The 21,622-nt window shown below is 44.1% G+C and overlaps 1 protein-coding gene across 1 annotated transcript in view; it reads left to right on the plus strand.

Annotated features, from left to right (window-relative positions):
• Nucleotides 1-21,622, plus strand: part of lrmda (leucine rich melanocyte differentiation associated) — a gene marked incomplete at both ends in the record, with an annotated part of 279,972 nt that overhangs the window by 235,606 nt on the left and 22,744 nt on the right. The window contains one exon of the mRNA XM_080016765.1: nt 14,236-14,317. Within this exon, the coding sequence (XP_079872891.1) occupies nt 14,236-14,317 (82 nt within the window). The remainder of the gene's footprint in view (nt 1-14,235; nt 14,318-21,622) is intronic.

Consider the following 21,622-nt stretch of genomic DNA (forward strand, 5'->3'; position numbering starts at 1 on the left):
TTAGGAGGGTAATTGGCAGCTTTAAGTTTGAGGGGTTTTTTTTTTTTGGTCGCTCCCTTTTTTTGTTCTCCACGCAGCAGCTGACACCACGTTTCTTAAACACGATGTTATACAATATAGATAAAATATATACGATAAAGGAACTTATACCAAGGTGTGGTTTTCGCTATATCCAACCATCCCGACGTTTAAATTTTGCTTCAGCCCATTCAACTTGTCAACACACATTTGATCATTTTCCTGCTGATTGCTCACATTTGTAGATTTATTTTTATATTGTCTCTGTCTTTCTGATTTTGGGAAAATGCGAATGGTTAAAAAATCCCCTGGTCCCTCTGACAATTAACACAAATGTGTATTTTTCTCAGAGTTACGAAGTTAGTAACGATGAATGGGCGTAGCAAACTAGTCCTAAAACGTAGACGCTGCTCCGCCCAAGACGACAATAAGAGAATCTTATTTTTGCCCTCATTCGTTCAAACGATGATGCTGCCGTGCTTTCAAATGGAACAAACAAATACAAAACAGGCAATAAAAGGATCATTTTTATTGTTGTTTTCGGCCGGGGCAGCGACTTCTTAATGATAGATTTGATTATTTGTTTTTTTGCGGTTTACACATTCAGCTTCCCAGCAGACCGACAGATCATGACGCATCCTGACATTTTTTGGGCGTCACCCTGGAGAATGATGGCCGCCCTGAGACCTTCATCTAGTTCTTAACGTTCAAGATTTTGCGGCCTCCAGAAGAAGAAGAACAAGAAGTCAGGGCTGGTTGCCGGGTCTGATTTATATCCACCCGCACGGAGGGGCAAAGTGTGCTATCTCCAAAACAGGTTGCCGTGCCAACGCCCTTGTCAGGCCCTATATTTTATATTTGATATTTAATATGTTGGCTTGTGACTGATTGACTGATTGATGGTCATGTCCCCAATGTCCCTCTTTTACGTCGGCTCCCTCTCTCTTTGTGTTAAACCCCAATTCCCATTCTTTTATCACCTGTTTTCTCTTTCCTCCGGTTCTCTTTTACTCCGCGCCTCCATAATTTCTATTTAATTACTACTTCGTTATATATTATGTCTGAAACCAAACAGAAAAATGTAATAAGCCTCCGGGACATTTCTCTCTTTTTTTTTTTTACTTGAAAAACAAACAAAGTGAAACTTACTAACTTATTGTACAACCAGTTTAAACGAAATAAAACAAACAAACTTTAAATCAAGCTTTTTTACATTAACTTTACCCTTCCGATCCCTAAATATGGCAGAGGCATAGTAGCTTAGGGGGATATAAAGGGAGGAGGTGGCTTGCTGCTGTACGTGAAAATCCTTTTTTAACTTAAAAATTAACTTACTAAAATGAATGAACTCACTGACTTTAGATCTAGTTTTAACCAACAAAAAGAGATTTTTTTTTTAAAACTTTAATCTTACCCCCTATCCCTAGGAGTAGTGACTGAAGGAGATGTAAGGGGGAGGGGGGGGGGGGGCTTGCTGCTGTGCACCAAAACCATTTTTTTTTTTTTTTACTCAAAAATTAACTAACTAATTAACTTTGAAGAGACTTTTTTTAAACTTTAACTTTACCCCCGATCCCTGTAAATGGCAGAGGAGTGGTAGTTTAGGGAGATATAAATTGTGTGTGTGTGTGTGTGTGTGTGTGTGTGTGTGTGTGTGTCTGTGTCTGTGTCTGTGTCTGTGTCTGTGTCTGTGTGTGTGTGTGTGTGTGTGTGTGTGTGTGTGTGTGTGTGTGTGTGCGTGCGTGTGTGTGTGTGTGTGTGCGTGCGTGGGTTGTTTGCTGCTGTGCGCCAAAATCCCTGTTCAACACTTTGCTTTCAAAACCAAATTCTTCCGTGTCAGCCCTCGTAAGTTATGGAGCGGAGATTACAAAGCTACCAAAACAATAAATTACATTGATAGACAGAATTATGTCCGCCGCTTCCTGCTCGCCCCGATGACGCACACTATCTCAGCGGCTGACTGACAATGGACATGATTTAGGGCCCGTCTGGGGGTCCCGGCCCAGGGTGGGGGCTTTTTCGGGTGGCGGGGTCCGCACATTGGCCCCCAGCCTAGTGTCTAAAGTGTATATAAGAAGAAAGAAAAAAACTCTCACTTTAATTCACCCGGCTTAAACTTGTTGCTATTAAAGTGGCTGCTTAGAATAGCAGATTGTATAGATCATAAATACTTGTACGTGATTTATGAAGACGACAACAAAGTGCACGAGCTCTTGGCCGAGGAGAGGGGGATTGTTTGACAGAATGTTGTCAGGGATAAAACGAGAGGAAAAACACACACTCTCTCTCTCTCTCTCTCTCTTTCTCTCTCGCCCTCGCTTCAGCCTCGGAGCAGATGTCTCTGCTCTCGTCTCAACGCGTGACAGACGGAAAAGATAAACAGCGAGAGAGAGAGAGAGAGAGAGAGAGAGAGAGAGAGAGAGAGACAAGGGAGGATGCAGAGCAGGAACTGGCTCGGCGCTGGCTAATTTATCTCGCTGAGAGACAGATTAAAGAGACGGGAGAGCGAAACAAAGTTCCAGCGGCTTAATCAGCGGACAGAAGATGTGATAAATCAGAGCGGGGCCGGTCCTGGAGAACGCCCCTCGTCCCAATACCAGAGGGCTTGCACAACAGCGACGGGTGCTTGGAAGTCGTCGTTTAAAGTCGCCGTCGTCGTACGGAGTCGTCGTCGTACGGAGTCATCGTACGACGCGCAACGCTCAGCTTGTATTGGAAAGGTTTTACAACTCATTAAGATGTTAAATAACAATAAACAGAGCAGGTTCTCGCTGATATGCAAAGAGGAATTTGTTTATAAAACACCATCAGACAAAATCTCGGATCACGCCAGCAATCGATGATGGAAATTTAGGATTTTTTTAATGGAAATTTTGGATTTGAATCACTTATGGTTTCTGAATTAGTCTGAAAAATCTTTATACGGTCAACAAATATGCAATTGGAAACAAGAGTAAAATTAAACCAAAATAAGCCTGAACTGGTTCGGTAGAACTCTACGGAGAGTTCCTCTCGGTAGGAAAATAAAACGGGTCATTTCTCGGGTGGGTGAACATTCACAAACGTTCCAGGGACCATTACTTCAGATCAGCCTGTTCGTCCTGCTCGCTCAGTGCGAGGCTTGTATTGCAACCTTTTTTTTAATCTACAAACAACTCGTTGGCATCAGGACTCCACTTGCGGTTGTAAGTCGACTACACCGGTGTTTCTCAACCCCTGGGCCGCGGCACGCCAGTATGTTCTGAAAGTTTGCCAGGTGTGCCTTAAATTTTATTACATTTTTTTCAAATTCCACCTCAGATAAACAAATAGTGGAAATTTGTTTTTGTGTCGTAAGATCAAAATTGCAAGGCTGCGCTAATTCATCAGCTCCGGTCAGGATGGCAGCTCTGTGTTCACCACAATAAGCTCAAGTTTCACACTGAAAGTCCGAACTATGAGTGGGCCATATAACAAGCACGGTGTACAGTGTACCAGCCCCTGCCCCAAACACCAGGATCTTTAAACATTTGGTTCTTGTTACTCGTGTGGCTCCGATGATGCACGCCGCCATTGTCCTGAGGTCCAGAGTAGCTTTCCTCTTATTCCTTTGTTTCGACACTGCTATTTTTAGCGCCGGGTTGCCAGTCGTCCTTGGTGGCGTTGCATAAACAGGACAAAGGGACTTGGAAGGGGCCTTGAGTTTTTCGCTTCCATCCCTGCCCCGGCGGCGTCTTTCTTTAGCCCGGTGTGTCTGACGGGGGCCCGACCCAGGAACAGGAAGAGAGGCTTCGATTTCCCCGTGTCAGGGGTTCACGGCGGGGTCAAAGCGGGTCCGCTCCGGAGCATGATTACACCCTCTGATTTATCTGCTTTGGGGCCCAAACACAGATAAATCTCCCGGCTCCATCCGCACCATGGGATCCTCACTGTCTGATAAACAGCCCAAGCTGAATAAACACCTCCCAGTGCCCCCTCCCCCCCTTATACATTATGAATAATTCATTAAGATGCCTGTGTTAAATGTGTATATTTTGCTTTCTTAAATGGCGAAGGTGCCTGTGTGATCTCTTTCCAATCCTCCCTGGATGTCTTTGATGAAATACGGCGGAGTCAAAGGGGAACGCGGACATTTTGTTCGGCTGGTTGTAAACTTTATTTCCTCGTCGGGGGCCGTCGTCCCCTCGTGTTTTCCAATAAATAAACTTAATGCAAACACTTCACAGGTTATTCTGCGCCGTAGCTCCCGTGTAGATATTGTCCCGTCTGCGGCTTTTACGACAAAAGTTCCAAATCATTCATTAGGGCGACCCCTGACATAAATTCACCGAGTGGGAAATTGGTCCCCGGCTCCGCCACCCCCAGCCCCGCTCGGTGTGTAGATGCGATCACGAGTGCATTTTTAACTTAATTAATTGACCGTTTCTGTTGACAAGAAATTTACGCCGTAATAATTTGTTGGAAAATAGATGCAGAGGGCAGGAAATGAGATATCCATCAGGGTCGCTCGCGTTCCGCCAGCTGCACCGGGGCTAATATGAAAGTATTTCAAGCTGCTCAGACCCCGCTGTTTGCGCAGTCAAGATTATATATACCCACGATCCATTGCCTGCCTCAGAGGCGCTCATGGAGCTCTATGATAACAAAGACTGCGTGATTTATGGCCTGCTGTGAAAGCAGAACTTGATGAGATTAAACAATTTCATAGCGCGAGTGTTCCTCGGAGGGCCTGTCTGATTTGTGGAGGCATCGCCGACAGTAAATCAGGTTTATATATCTGAGAGCATGCTCAGCAAAGGAGTGCAATTACGGTGTGAGACAGCTACTTTTTATTTAATTTTTTATCCCTGCTTTGTCTCTTTTATTCTTGGCCTGTCGCGCGGCCCACTCACCTTCACGAGTCCTTTTGAGGGGGCTGCCGGAAGGGTGGGGGGCGGAGAAGAGGCGGAGGTGGAGTCGGTGAAGGTGGAGGAGGAAGACACAGTGGCACGGGCCCTCGCGCTATCTCACCTCCGCAGCTTTTAGGAAAACAACAACGGCGGCTGACGGCCACCGGCGTCACGACGTGGCCCTCCGCAGCGCGCATGGGGGCGGAGGGGGGGGGGAGGGGGGGAGTCGTCCATTTTTTTATGCATTGTTTGCCCGGCGCACCGCCGTCCCTGTCGGGTTAAATGGAGGAGGCAGGGTGTAATTAGAGCGCCGGTCTTTTCTCTCTGCCATAAAGATGACACGGTGTAATGATACAGCTTACAGGCCCGCCGAGGGTTCCGTCCCAGCGCCGAGGACGCTCGTTTGCCCCGTGACTTATGAGCGGCGCAGGAGATGACAGCGTTATCGGTGCCGTGCGGGAACCTGGCAATGAGGGGAAAGGGCTTTCTTTTTCATTTTTTCCTTTTTCCTTTTTTGTTCTTCGTTTCCCCAAGAAAGCTTGATGAGGTTCAGAGCCAAAGCACAGATGGATCGGGAAGATTTTTGTTTTTTTTTCTTTTGCCGCCCGACCACCCCATCTCTGTTTTCACAGGTCGTCTGGAAATATTTCAGAATGTCCCAGAAAGGTGAAAAAGGTCCTGCGAGTGCTTTGTTTACGTTCTCTCCTTATGTTATTTTTTTTTATTTTATTTTTTTGTATCTTTTTATTTATTTACCTATTTATTGATCTGTTTATTAACGATTTTCAATTAATTAATATGATTTTTACATTTGAGTTTTTATTTAGTTCTTTATTTAAATATTTATTATTTATTTGTGTGATTATTTATTTATTTATTAATTTATTCTAGTTTTAGAACAACTATATCTAGTTTTTTGTATTAGTTGTTTTTTTTTGTCGTCCCATGATATTCAGTTACATCACACATTTCAGTGGGCCAATTAGGAACCGCTTCCTTTTTCCAACAACAACTTTACGGCCATATCACTGAGGTATTTTCGAGTTGGAACGCGAGTAATGGAGCATCTGAAAATATGTCCGACATCCGTGTACGATCTGTGTGTGTGCGTGGGTGCATGCGTGCCCGTGAATGTGTGTATGTGTGTGTGTGTCTGTCTGTGTGTGTGTGTGTGTGTGTGTGTGTGTGTGTGTGTCTGTGTGTGTGTGTGTGTGTGTCTGTGTGTGTGTGTGTGTGTGTGTGTGTGTGCGTGTGTGTCTGTCTGTGTCCTCGGGTGAATTTTTCGACTTGCGCATCTGTCTGCATCATCCCATACCTTCCCAGAAAACATCAAGAGATCTCATTATTTTGACACATCTCAAGTTTTTTTTTTTTTTCAGCATTTTTTTCTTTTTTTTTTCTTTTTTTTTTTTCCACCTTAAGTCAAAATTAGTTCCCATTCCCTCTGTGATCTTACTGACTGAAGCCAGCTCAAAGTAAAAGAAAATCGCAGTCTTCATAGCGGGGCTGAGTCAAACACACGCTTCACACAGCCGCAGCCTGAGTTAAGCATTGCTAAGTAACCTTCACATTTCACTCGTGTGAAGAGCTAATTTCCTTTAAGTTCACATGTCACTTTTTTGTGCCTCTTTTTCTTGCGGGTCCTCTTCAAATGTCTGCCGGCGTCTAATTGCGTTGGAAACATTCCAGACAAGCTGGTGTGACAGGCCCGCTCCGAGAGTCTTCAATTATTAAACATCCCACACTCCAGAAAACAGGCCTGACGTCGGCTGCAGTCCCTAATCGGAACAGAAAGCCTCATGATATGTCACAGTGTGTGTGTGTGTGTGTGTGTGTGTGTGTGTGTGTGTGTGTGTGTGTGTGTGTGTGTGTGTGTGTGTGTGTGTATGTGTATGTGTATGTGTATGTGTATTAGTGTGTGTGTGTGTGTGTGTGTGTGTGTGTGTGTGTGTGTGTGTGTGTGTGTGTGTGTGTGTGTGTGTGTGTGTGTGAGAGAGAGAGAGAGACAGAGATGGGTAGAGGGAGAGAGAGAGTATGTTTTCAGATTAAACAAGAGATGAAAAAATATATATTTTTTCTCAGGTTCAACTGAGAGGAAATTCTGAGAATAATTATTTCTGTCACAAGCAGGAAACGTCAAAAGTTAATTTCTGTGAAGGAGATGGAAGAGATGATATCAAACACTATCTATCTATCTATCTATCTATCTATCTATCTATCTATCTATCTATCTATCTATCTATCTATCTATCTATCTATCTATCTATCTATCTATCTGTCTGTCTGTCCTTCTGTCCGTCTGTCCGTCTGTCGGTCTGTAGGTCTATCTGTCTGTCTGTCTGTCTGTCTGTCTATCTATCTATCTATCATGTATACTGTATGTTTGTATATATACTGTATAAATAAAAATATACAATATGTATGTTCTGTGTATATGAATAAAGTGTGTATGAGCATATACAGTGTGTGTGTGTGTGTGTGTGTGTGTGTGTGTGTGTGTAATATACAGTTTACTATATATGTATATAAAATATATGTTAAAACAGCAAATTACATTACTTTTACTCATATATGTGTATGTATATATAGTACATATACATATACACTTTGGACAAAATCATCTGATAAATAACATAATGTAATGTGTGTGTGTATATAATATATTTTAACTTAATTACGTTAGCTAATTACATTACTATTACTCCTATTACCAATTATACTATTATACTGTTACATTAATTATTACAATTATACAACTTCTTGATGTCAACTTTCTTTACCATTATCAGCCTTGGAACCTTTGCTGCAAAGTCAGTCTGGATGGAAAAGGTCAAACTGAACCAAAAAAGGAAATACCCCCGAGCACAATCCTCGCGTGTACCTGCAACACGGACGTACATTTCCAGCCCAAATCACCTCCGCTTTATTCTGCAGGGCACTCGGAGAAAAGGTCGGGTGACTCCCCCCCTCCCTTTTTTTTTTTTATTTCAACCTAAAAACAAACACAGCCTTATTACCATCCCAGCGCCGGCGATATGGAAGATTAACGTCCAGTAACACTCAACCTCTTCATGTCTGACACTTAACGCCGTACACAAAACAGTGGCTCTCGGGCGCTGTTGGCCCGGGCCCCTCTGCATGCCCCCGGGGGCCCCGAGCGAGAAGGAGCCCAGCGGAACAGTCGCTCTTGTGATCGGCGATCATATGATCCATTTACCCACAGCAAGTTCATCGGAGGAGAACTAGTAAATCATTAAAGCCAGTCTTCCTGCCTTACTGCCCAGGGGAGCAGGCAGCGTTACGTCCAATGTTCCTAAGAAAACAGAATGAACGCTCCTCCTGCCGCAGTTAAAGTGCATTATACACTTGTTTTACAAGGGGCGGCTAATTTCAAGGTTGGGGATTTATAATAAAAGGGGAAACGCGTTCACGTTGTATTGCACAAACGGTTGCTATTGTCAAAACAATATGAAAAACATCTCCGTGTCACACTCGTCCATATCACCCTATGTTTTCACATAACAATACAAAGATGTTTTCTATTTATCCGTACTTATGTAACTGTGTATTTATTTATTTGGCATAAATCCAGTACCACAGGCCTACAACAATGCAAAACATGAATTATAGTCGCGTCAAAATCCCGGCACATTTAAACCGCAACTCAATCGTTTTCTTCTTTTCCGTTGGATTTCTGCGACGGCTCACCGCATGTTTCATCGAATGCTCTCCACGCTGCCGGCTCTTAAAAAAACAGAATTAATACTCCTCCTGCCGGCACAAAGGCAATTTGAAGCACATTACACTGGTGTTTTACAACGGGGCAGCTAATTTCAAGGTCAGGAACTTAACAGCAGAATGGAAATGCGTTCGCGTTACATGGAAGTGGTGTAAAGCATAGAGGGGTTTTTTTGTTTTTCTTTTTCTTTTTTTTTTTGCACAGCAATTTCCTGCGCAAAGCCTGAATTTATGAGGCTTTTTCATGTGGACTTTACATTCCGTGGTCAGAAAGGAAATGTTTTTTGTTGTTTTGGGTTTTTTTTTCCGTAGGCTAGAGTCTGCTGCCTCGGTCTCTTATTTTCTTTCTAAGATACTTTCTTAAGTATCTTATTTCTTATTTTATTTTTATTTTTTGCTTTTATTTTATTTTGGCAAGTTACAACGAGTAGGAACAAGACAAGTACATACCATGCTTTTAAACTTATTAAAGTATGCTTCAGTAAATGAGCGCCGCCCGCCACCAAGTCGTGCTTTGAACGAGGCGTTCCTCTCTGGTGCTGGATTACACTTTTCATTTCACAGTCGCCGTTGGATGCTGTAAGAAGCTGCAAGATCGCGCCGCTTATTTGTTTCTCATCTTTCGTTTTTCCTCAGTGTTACATTGTTTGTAACCCCTAACATCAGAAGTACGAGACCCCCCCCCCCCCACCCCCCCAAAAGAGCAAAAAAAAATAAAAAATCTGAAAAACCCTGTGAAGAAATAAACGTGTCGTGCCAGCATTAAATGTTGACTCAAATAAGTTCACAAGTTGTGTCTCCTCTGATCTTTAACATCATCAGAAAGCGGCACCAGTTTATAGAGACAAGACGAGAGAAGGAGGGGAAAAAAAAAAAAAAAAAAAGTTCCATGCCGCCGACACAAAAGAAATATTTTGATACAGACCCAAAGAGAAAACATATCAAAAGACATTTTTCTACATGTCTTTTGCTAGCGCCAAAAAAAAAAAAAAAAACGGTGTCAAGAGAAAACAAAATAGAATGCCTGTTTCTTCCAACAATTGCTTTAAGCTACAAAAATCTCCTTGAGTCCCCAGCCGCCCCTCAATGTCAGCCCTCCTCCCCCGTTCCTCCCTCCCCCGCTCTCCCTGTGTATCTCTCTCTCGCCTTCCGTCTCCTCTCCCTTCTTTCCCTTTCTGAGGCAGGACAGGGCCGTCTTCTGCACTCTGATAGGTTTGGGGCTGATGCTTAGCAACAACATTCCTGTGCCCTAAGTAGCAGTAAGCCTCTGGCTGAACTCTTTGATGTGGCTGTCAGGGCACATTTATTTCCTTTTAGCACTTTGTCCACTTGTCCAGATGTATAAGGAGATAAAAAGGCCTGGTGTTTACACTGGTCTCCCTCTGTAGCGCGGCTGTAATTAGATTGTATTGCCGGTCAGTCTTAAGGAGGAGGAGGAGGAGGAGGAGGCGGCGGCGGGGGCCAGCTGTGTCCAGACCGGCCGCCATAGGGACCAGACGTCAGCGTTACCAGGCGGGTCGGCATTCCGGGGGTCTAAATAACACACGCACACACGCACGCACGCACACACACACACACACACACACGCACACACGCACACACAAGAACATATACCGCGCTGTTCAGGTGGAAGAGCGTGCGATGCCGGGTGTACTGTACCTGCCTTCACGGCCCAACCCAGGCTGTAATCACGTTCCCGCGGGATGGCTCGCTCCACATCGCTGCGGTTGACGTCAATGTAATGCAACACCCATCAAGACGAAAAAAATAAAAAAGAATTATAAAATAGAATCCCCCGGCCAGCCTCGCCAAACTTTAGAAACTTAGTTGCAGTTGCATTCCAAAACCTCCAAGATATACATCAGACTTCTGTGTGCGTGTGCGTGTGTGTGCGTGTGTGCGTGTGTGCATGTGTGTGTGTGAGTGTGTGTGTGTGTGTGCGTGTGTGTGTGTGCGTGTGTGTGTGTTGCATGCGAGCCACACACCACCCCCGCCGTGGTGGTGTGCGGCTCTCCTGTCGTCCGCCGCCGTCCGTCCCCTCGTCTTCCCACTTCCTGCCCGCTGCTCTCGTGGCGATACCTTGGAAGCAGTAATCACTATGGCCTCTGGGTTTATCAGCGCTTACTCGCATAACCCCACGCGAGCGTGTTGTGATGATGTACTTTCCAGCCCGGGAATCATCTTTCACAATGACATTCAACAGAGCTTCCTCTCTTTGCACCCCCCCCCCCTCGCTCCGTCTCTCTCCTCCTTTTTTTTCACCACTTCTTTTCCACTCTCCTCTGGCCCCCCCTTCCTCTTCATTGTCAAAAGAAATCCCCCAGTCTGTAAATTTGTGCTGCATTATCATAAGCTGTGGCGATAACTCACATCGCACGGAGACAATAATGATGTGAACACTCAGCATATGCCCCGGGCCCAGCAAATTAAAACAATGCTCAGCTTGATGAGCAGACTAATCTGGACAGCACAGAGAGAGAGAGAGAGGGGGGGGGGGGGAGTGAGGGAGAGAGAGAGAGAGCGAGAGCGAGAGAGAGAAAGAGAGAGAGAGAGAGGGAAAGAGGGTTAGAGAGAGGGAGAGAGAGAGGGAGAGAGAGAGGGAGGGGGGGGGATCCTAAATAGACGACACTGCAGCACCTCCCACTGTCCAGTGTAGGTACAGCCAGAAAGGACGAGAGAGAGAAAGAGAGAGAGAGAGAGAGAGAGGGAGAAAGAGAGAGAGAGAGAGAGAGAGAGAGAGAGAGAGATGTTCCCCAAACAAAGCGACAGGGGCAATTAGAAAACTGAAGAAGAAAACTGGGAGGATGAAAATGGGACAACTTCAAGTACTTTATTAAGAATTAAACTAAGGTATATATGTGTATATGATGTATATTTGGGCATCCGGTGCATTAAGGTCCGTGCTGCTACAGTGTATTTAAAATATATCTCTCAGCATCATATTATAAGGGGGAAAACAATTAAAATAGTTTTTTGTAATTATTTATTTGGTGTAAATACAGTATCACAGGCCTACGGAATGACTTGAATTATAATGACTTATAATACAGACAACATAATTCAAGCTGTTTCTTTTCCATTTTGTTCTGCTATGGTTCACTTGTGTTCTGCAGTCCAACATGGTACGATCTTTACGGTGATTAAAACAATGTATAGGCCATGCAAAGATCCTTTATGAGAATATGAATATGAATACGCGTTTTCTGTGCTTCCAAATGAGGACAGGGGTTGGGGCAAGTCTTTGTCGAGCCTTTCTCAGCTACTACCACTGCCGTACCCACAATCAACCCCCTGGGTTTTGATTATGTTTCTGTAAAAGTCTTAGGGCCAGTGATCAAAGTCAGGCCTGGTCCATTAGCACCCTGAAAGAGGAGAGGGGGAGGGAGGGAGAGGGGGCGATGGAGGGAGGGAGAGATGGAGGGAGGCAGGGATGGAGGGAAGGAGAGATGGAGGGAGGGGGGGATGGAGGAATAGAGCGATAGAGGGAGGGAGGGAGCAAGGAAAGGGAATGAAAGAAGCCTGCCGTGGCGTTCAGTAGAAGCCCAGATCCACTTCAAGATCTCCTCCAAATCACTCCGCGGCTCCGTCAGAATCTTTTTTTTTTTTTTTTATCCTCTAGATGGGTCATCGCATACGCGTAAAAGGTAGAGAGGCTGAGGGGTACGGAGGGATATCCAGAGGAGGAGTGCAGCTGGCTGATTGATGTTCCTGGGATTGGGGGGTGCTGTAGTGGATGGGGATGGGGAGTGACAGTCTGGGAGGCTGGATGTGTGGAGTGTTTGATCAGTAGGCATGGGACTGGGGAGGTGGATGGTGGCATCATGTGAAGCATGATGGGGGCACTTGGAAAGGGCGCTAATGCTGACAGCAAGACGCCATTAGGAAATGGGTTGATTGACATTTCTGGTAGCCCATAGGGGCCAGAGGAGGGGGTTAAGGCAGCCCGTGGCTTTTTCAAAAGCCCACCCCAACCCCCCTCCCCTATTCTCTCCATCTCTGTCCACCACCTCCTCCACACACCCCCCTCCCCTCTAGTCTGTGGGTGGTGGTGTTAATAATGTGGCAACTGGGAAGATCAATTGTGGACAAGGAGCGGGATTAGGGGGGCTTTGCGGGGCCAGAAAGGGCCCATGGAGGCCCGGGCTTTCTGATCTTTCAGGCAATTCAGGAAATGAGGCGGACACAGGCACACCTCTGGGCCATTTCCAAAAGCATGGGAGTCGACTAGGAACAAATAGAGTGGACACACTGTTCCCATCATCAGGCTGCTGCGGGTGAATAACTGCGCAGTCCGACAGAATGAGTCATGCTTTTAAAACCAAACTCAACTCGAGACCCGAGACAAGATTATCGAAAGAGCTGATGGACGCAAATACTTTTTCAATATTAAGTCCTTTATTCCTCGCTCGTCTTCATGCCTTGCCTATATCCTGTACAACAACTGTGAATAATGGATTGACTGCAGTGTTCCAAGGCAGTGGGTCTCTGGCAAAAAAAGCAGATTTACAGTATTTCCAAAGAAATGCCTTTTCAAGAGCACACTGCATCAACAGCTATGCAGTAAGGTCTCAGGATAGGTTTGTTTTGCCATTTGTCTCTTCGGGATAATATGAGACACATGCTGACCTGACGTTAATGCCTTTTGGAGATATTATCCGAAAGAACATAATGTGATCATTTGCAATTCACAGTGCTCTCTTTGCCCCTGAAGAATATGTTTCCATTTAACAGCGTCCACCGATCCATTTCTCAAGGTTATGCATGGGCATGCAGAGGAGCAACAATAAAAGTTGGGAAAAATGCGGCCCCAAACCATCTCAAATACATATTTGTCAGTTTGGTCTCCAGCTATGATTAAAGGCCCAGCGAATTCCTTCCTGCAAGAGGGGAAAGAATTTCTACAAAGGCATCAGATATCGTTGTGTCATGATAAACTGCCTGCTCCAGAGGCTAAGGATAGGAAGAGGATATTTTGGACCTTGAAAGTGTACAGAGAGAACCACGGCAGCAGCGCAAACTCTTGACCTCTCTTTTTAGTCTTAAACTCCTTTCGTGAAAGGGTCTGTGGCCTGGTTCATCCTAACTCCAAGCACGTGCTGTAGGTGTACGTCTAAAAGAGCTGGTCATATTTCGGCAAATTAAAGTTGTGCTGGAGGCCTTGGGTATGGGTTTGTGCCGTATGTTTGACTGGCCTTAGATAGCAGTGCAGTGTTTGTCCCGTTAAACTGAGTGACGTCTGGCCTCCAGCCGACCCCTCGGAGCAGGTCACAGCTGAGTTAAGGGGAGGTCCCCGTCGACCTCCCCTTCCACCGAACCAGGTAGTAGAACCGATCATCAAAGCCGGAGGGGCCGGGCCTTCTGCCGCCTCTCCTTTACCCCCCTTTTTTTTTTCCTGCAGCACATGCAAAGCAATGAAACCCGACCTGCCACGTCGAGCCATAAAACAGGAATCCTGCTCCGTGCGTTGCCCTTACCGCTCCCTAATGATTTACGGCGCTCAAAGTCAGCCGCGGTGACAAATGCGTCCACCATGTCCAGCCACCATCCCCCCTCTCTTCTACATATTTATGTGCTCTTTCTCTATTTTTGTCTGTCTTCTTCTCCCCAGGTATCCATGGAGCCTAGATCTGAGCGTAACCCCTTGCCCTACACTCCTCTACCCCGAGGATCTAGAGACGTCAGGAACCACAAAGGTAAAGGAGAGAGACGCAGCCCTCCCCCCTCAGACTTCATAACCTTTTCAGACATGCACATCTGTAGAAACCCACAGGCCACGGCGCTCTCACTGATGAAGCGCAAATAAAAAATACATCGGAACATTTCGACGTACGATAAACAATGTACTGTTCAGCCGGGTCCGAGCCCGATGGATTGTGCAAATGCAAGCTGTAACCTCGGCGGCTGTGGCGAGTGGGAATCTGGTGAACTTGAAACTGAGCCGAGATTTTCATATCTGTGCTTATCGATCTGATTTTATTGGGGAGACACGTTAATACAGTAGTGGGAACAAATCTGAGTAATCTGCTTGTTTTTTCCTTTATTGATCTGAGCTATGCATGTGAAGGATAAACTATCCTTGATCTGGTGCTGCTCAGTCATTGATTAGACTTTTAGACATTTGATCCTATGTTCAATTGATTTGAAGGTTTTTCTACTTTTTTTTTTGTATCAAACAAAGTGCCGTATTAAGAATGCATCTCTTACTGTACCCCAAAGGAACTCCAAGAAGAAGCCTAGATTTAAGTGAAACTAATGCCTACTGGCCTTTGTTTGCAGTCAGAAGTACATGAGCCTGCCTGTTGACTATTGCATAGACTTGGTCAAGTATTTGGGACCCCATGTAACACACTGTGCCGACAGTGCAATATCGTAAACAAATCTCTTCCACTTACACGTGCAAATGCCTTCCATCAAATTCTTCTTAAAGTTTAAATACCAAACAATTGTTCTGCTCTTCACCTCCATTTTTCTCGACAAGGAAAAGGGGAGTGTGGTTAGTAACTGGAGGTCTTTCTCAGGAACACTAGCTACTAGGCTGCTAGATAGTTTTATAGTGGAGTGAAGAAAGTGAATATACTAACCTCTTACATGCGGTCTTGACTTGGAGGAGTTGTCGTCATAAGGATGAAATCGCTTAGTTGCAAAGAGGTAGAATGAGAAGAAAAGAAGAAAATGTTTTATTTTAAAATGTTTTACTGTCTTTACAGTTGAAACCGCTTATAATGATCACGGTTACAGTGATCAACCGTATATGGATCAAAAAGCTTGGGACAGAATCATTCCGATACAAATTTATTAAAATAATTTGCTTAATCAAGTAATCCGCTTCCAGTATTCATTTTGGGTCTTTTCATACATGAAAACATCTGGAAAAAAAATAAAAACTACAGTAGTTCTATTTTTATATTATGCTCTCGTGATTCTTTGCCTCGCGGTATCCTGTCTGCAGTGGCGGCGCTACGCCAGGGCTTACTGGTGGTATAGACCCGTCAGCATTTTACATAGCACCGACGCAGCCCCCTCCACAGGGATAACCTTACACTTTTACATTTTCATTCAACACTCTAAATCTTGTCCGACAACTATTTTAAGCCTAAAATGTATAAAAAAAATAAATTAAAAGGCAAGTATAGAGCAGTGTCGTTAATGTGTAGTGGAGTCGGCCCCTGTGCGTCCCATTTCCTGTTTTGCCAAAGAATAAAAATAAAAACGGTGTGTTTTTATTTTTCGATGTATTTATTTTCCTCCGTTTCATAATTTCAAAAAATACCAGTGCATCCCGTGTCAGGCGCCACAGAGCCATTCATTAGATGGCATTCTTCATGAGAGATAAAGAAAAATAGAGGTTTCCACTGAATTTAGATTCAGGCCTTGATATGACCGCTGTGTTGTTTTGTACACCCAATATTGAACATGAAAGCATAGTGATATGAAATGATTGCAATTCCATCTAACATCATCCCCATCCCCACATATTTTAAGAGGAAAACTCTTTGACTAAACCTTATTTTTCCATTATCAGAAGTCAACCTGAGCGATGGGCATCAGAATCTGAAATAAGATTCGTAAATTGATCCATTATTAAGAGAATTGCGGCACCGAGCTGCAACAAGCAATGTGCAATTGTACGTAGTACAATAGGGCAATCGCAGTCGTGACCATGTTCCATTATGACCATTGTGCTACGTATTGCAGCTTGGATGAAGCTTTTTTCCTTTCATTTCAAATGTCATAATGCTCCTGCAGAAGTGAATGTCAAAGCTCATACGGCCACAAGGGAATACTTCGGCAAGTGTCAAATGCTTCTTACCTCTATTTTCTGACTCTGAAAGTACCATCAAATCAAACATTTCCCCTGAATATACTTGTGCTCTAACAGCCATGTTTTCCAAAGCAGAGTGCCGTGAGAGCAAGGTGTGCCCCGCCACGTTTGTCAAATTCAACTTAAAAAACTGAAATAATTTCAATTAGCCCTTGTTTTGCAAGATCAAAATGACAAGGCTGTGCAAATGCATCAGTTCCAGCACAAAACAAGCTTGTCCATCCTAACCAGCTTGAGTTTCACACTGAAGTGAGAGCTATGAGTAGGCCACATAATGAGTACAGTTATACATGGCGTTTTTCGTGTATTAACAGAATAGTGGATTATTTCCTTGTAAAGAAAAGTGTGCCGTGGCAAAAACAAGTGTTGGGGGTGAAACACAGTGTAGTGCTCTGTGTGCAGGGTGCTAGATGTTCACACAGTGCTGTCCTCTTCCTCTGTGTGTGCGTGTGTGTGTGTGTGTGTGTGCGTGTGTGTCCCCCGAGGTGTTAGACTAAACATAACGGCCGCCTCCCACACCTGAGACATTCATCAGCCTCTCTGTCGCCACGATGCAAAACACATGCACGGTCGCGTGGAGCCGCCTCGGCAAGAAGCGCTTAGAGGTCAATATCGAGAAGCGGCAGCCCCCCCCCCCCCCCCCATCTGCGTCTATGTCATAGAACCCGCCTCACCTGTCGCACGTACCGGGTGCTTTGTCAAAATCAGGCCCGGCCCAAGAACAGTCCATTAATAGGTGAAGCTTCTGGACACGTGAAATATTTCCCTCCTCCACTTCAGATCCGGGCCCCGCCAGCTGACAGTCGCCGTTTGTTATTTTTATGATGCAGTGCTGCAGCTTTAGATAACACAGCCCTCATCTTTGCCCTTCACCTCCTCTTTATGTCCCCTCCATCCCCCTCCACCTCTTCCTCCTCCCCCTCCTCCTCCTCATCCTCCGCTCCCTGAGGTTTATTTTTCTGCACTTCTTAGAAGAACTGGTGACACCCACCAGGCAGGAGCTGCAGCAATGAAATTCTGAGGGTCATAATTAGGGCTGGGTCCGTACAATTCGATTCCTTTATTTCGATGGCTGAATCGAATACAACATTTTTATATGGATACATTGTTTGGAAGTTACGTAAATGTTTCCCACTTAAAAAAATAATAATATCGCAATAATTAAATACTGTATAAGACTGATTTTGTTCCGTGAAATATTTTCGTTATCGACGTCAAATTGTAGCCTGAAAAGTTGGGAGCAATTCTCATGTTTGAAAATGTCAATGTTATCGATATCGGATTCGATCAATATGGAATATTGAACCTTCGCATTGAAATCGAAATCTAATTGTGCAACCCCGCCCGATACCCAGCTTTAGTGATCATGACCCTAAATGGTGATGGTAGAGTTAGATTTAAAAAAAAAATGGCTACTGTTTACACTGTGTGATTGTGTTGTGATGATTTAAATTGCAGTTTTCATGAACTAGCTCCAGCTGTTTGTTGGGGGGCAGGGGGGTTGCTCTGTCTAGTTTGTAGCCTGTCCTCAGCTGGAGAGATCAGGAGCAGACCTGACAGTGCCCTGTCGGCTGCATGGGGAAGAGCCTCCCTCACTCCCTTCCTCCCTCCCTCCCTCCCTCCCTCCGCTCCGAGGACCTCCTCTCCCTCCCCTCCCAGTGTCACCTGTGTGGGGCCCAAGGAGCCCCGGTGCCACAGGTAATTACAGCGGCGCGGAGCTCCCGGAGGAGGCCAGCTCTGGCAGGTCAGCGCCCAGGGAGAGAGGGGTGGAGTCGGGGGACAGAGCTGCAGGGAGAAGCCCTCCCGTCTTGGCAGGGTTGTGGCGTTAACCTGAAGTAGACAAGGGGAAGCAGGATGGAGAGGGGGAGGAGGAGGAGGAGGAGGAGGAGGAGGAAAGACGGAGGGAGAAAAGGCAAAACAGGAAAAAGGGGGTAGGTGAGGAGGAGAGGTACAATGTGGGGTGAATTTAGCGGTGGTGGAAGAAGTGCTGTTGCTGAAGTAAAAGTACAAATTACCCTCACGCAAAATGACGAGTAAAAGTGGAAGTACCACACTGACATTTTTACTTCAGTAAAAAGTATCTTAATTGTACTAAAAGTAAAAGTAACTCATATATATACACATATACTGATATAACAAAGGCTATAATACTGCTTAAAGCACTAAACTAACCTTTTCTGCAGTTGAGTGTCCATGCAAATCCTTAGTACAATTTATAAAAACTAGTGTAGTTAGTGTCATAGTCATTTGCTTATAAAATTGATTTCATAACATTTGGACTATTAATGAATCACTGATGAACAATCCTACAGTGTAAATCATTTTAGCAGATTCAGTCCCTCACTTTTTTGGTTCTGTGGTTTAAGATATATTTTATTATATATATATATATATATATATATATATATATATATATATATATATATATATATATATATATATATATTATATTTATATATTTATATATTTATTTATTTTTTCCTATAAAGGTATATATTAAAATTTAAATCCTGATCCCGAAAAATTATAAACTAACGCGACTGTATAGATTAAAGGTTATTTACTTTGAAATCTAGTGGTGTAATATATATATATATATATATATATATATATATGTATATATATATATAAGTATGTGTTACAGTTACGAGAAAAATGTACTCAAGTACAGTAACTGAGTACTTTATTACTTTTCCACCAGTGAAATCTGGAATTGCGTGCTTGGCAGAGCAGCTCAGCGCCTTCTGGTAGAGAGAGACAACTGAAGCAAAGAGTAATGGGAGATAAAGAAGAGAGAGAGAGAGAGAGAGAGAGAGAGAGAGAGAGAGAGAGAGAGAGAGAGAGAGAGAGACAAAAGCCGGCATGGAGACGGGTGAAGGGCTCTGCGTGGTAGTGGTGGTGGTGGTGGTGGCGTCAGGGCCCGGGGAGCCTCCTCCACTGCTGTCACCTTGGCTCTTCCTCTTGGCCCCGTCCCTCTGTCAGCTCCTCTCTGGATCTCACGCTCCTGATCCCAGTCCGGGGCCTGAAGTCCTTAAAGTACAGTACAGTGCTGAGTGTCCTCGGCGAAAGACTGGGTCCTTATTATTATTATTATTATTATTATTATTATTATTATTATTATTATTATTTTTATTATTATTATTATTATTATTATTATTATTATTATTATTTATTATTATAATTTTATTATTATTGTTATACTAGTATTAGTATTATTTATAATAATAATAATATTAATAATAATAATAATAATAATAATAATAATAATAATAATAATTATTATTATTATTATTACTATTGTTATTATTGTTATTATTATTATTATTACTATTGTTATTATTACTACTACTACAGTGGGTGCCATACAGTACAGTAGAAAACAACCAAGCTGTCAGTTTATCAGAATGATACGTTGTGAAGTATGATGAGGTTCGGTTTTTTTTTCTGACGGTGTTCCATTGATCTAATTATAGCATTTGGGGAGGGAAATAAACAAGACCTTACATATTGATTTATCCTTATTTTCTCTCCCTTTTTCCTTAAACAAAATTCCTTCCTCCGCAAATTCCTGTGAACATAACGGGTCGTTATTCACCCGTACGTACAGGATTCGTCGGATTACATCTGAGCATCATCCTTTTAACAAAGTGACAGAGGTAAATGAAAGGGATGTGTTAGTATGAACAACGTAAACACACAGAGGAAACAAAACAAAACAAAAACCCTGAAATGTGCCTTACACCGTGAGCCTTGGGCCCTTTTAATCTTGCTGTTCTGGGCACGCTTCCAACTACTTTGTATGTATGTATTTTAAATGGTGCAAAACTGCTATTAAATTCCCCAGGGGAAGGTGGATTTCAAAGCGATAGAAAAAAAAAAACAACCAAAATAACCCCAAAAAAAAAACAACCTTATTCTAGACGACACCCAGGGGACAACTCACATTTGCTTTGGCGGTTTCGCTTTCATTACGCGTCGGGGTGATCTGCACCCAACCCCCCCCAAAAAAAAAAAAAAAAAACTAGAGCAATGGGAAGTGATCCAAACTAAGAGTAAACTGTTTTACAGTTGCTGCACAACAAATAAACAAACATCTGGAAGCGTTCAGCGCGGCCCCATTAGTGGGGCTCTGGGTTTTGCCAAAACGGGGTAAATGATGAGGAATGGGCTGTCGGGCGGCAGGGGAGAGGCCAGATGACGGAGCGCTGGGTGCTAAGCACCGCCTTTTAGAGCTCAGCTGGGCCCGGAGCCATCTCCACCTGCTGCTACCTCCTCCACCCGTCCCCCCTCCTCCAGCAGACATCTGGATGGGACACAAGACTAATGGTCTGATGACTGGAGCGCGAGCGCTGAGACCGAACTGTTGTCACGACGATGAGAGCGGTTGTTGGCTTGACTGATGACTTAATGCTCTGTTCAGAACGTCGTTAGAGTTAAAAAGTAAAGTTTAAAGGCTTTCAGCGTCGCACGCGGCTTCAAAGACCGAAAAGAAGCCCCCCCCCCCCCCGTCTCTCTTCCATGTGTCACTAGCTCATTATCTAACGGCCGTGAATTGATGATGTCACCACCAGCGACGTGGACTGGATTGGATTAGATGTTGTCACGGTTATAAGCGAATGAATGTTTAATGGAGTTGTGCTCAAGTTAATGAACCCTGAAGACGTCGGTAGCAGCTTTTGTTTTGTGTCATTAAGTGATGCATTACCTCACCCTCAATGATTCTCTATACTTAATAATAATGGTTGAGCACGTGGATCCTATTGTCTTAGTCGTAATTCGCTGAGGTTTTCCTACGATGTGGAAATGTCTCCCAGGGAACAGAATACCTCAGGCGGCTCCCATGAGAAACCGGCACATTTCCGCTCGTCTTCACCACTCGTACAGCAGGACGATCGCTCCCCTGATGAGCTCAAAGACAAAAGCTTAAATGAGTCACTTAGGCCTAAAAAACGGATCCCGTTGTCAGAACGTGCCCCCTAGTGGCCGTCTTTGTGCATGTGTCTGCGTTTCGCATCACTATTATGTCGGCGAAAATGAGAGAAGCTCGGTCTTCGTGTACAACAGCAACTTTTTACCATTTTCCATAAATGAGAGTTTAAAACTTCCTTTCTATAGTGTACACAGTTCATTAATATAAATAGTGCTTTATTGATATGGTGGATATGGTGACACCCAA

This window comes from Zeus faber (genome assembly GCF_960531495.2).
Source record: "Zeus faber genome assembly, chromosome: 16".
Taxonomy (NCBI): domain Eukaryota; kingdom Metazoa; phylum Chordata; class Actinopteri; order Zeiformes; family Zeidae; genus Zeus; species Zeus faber.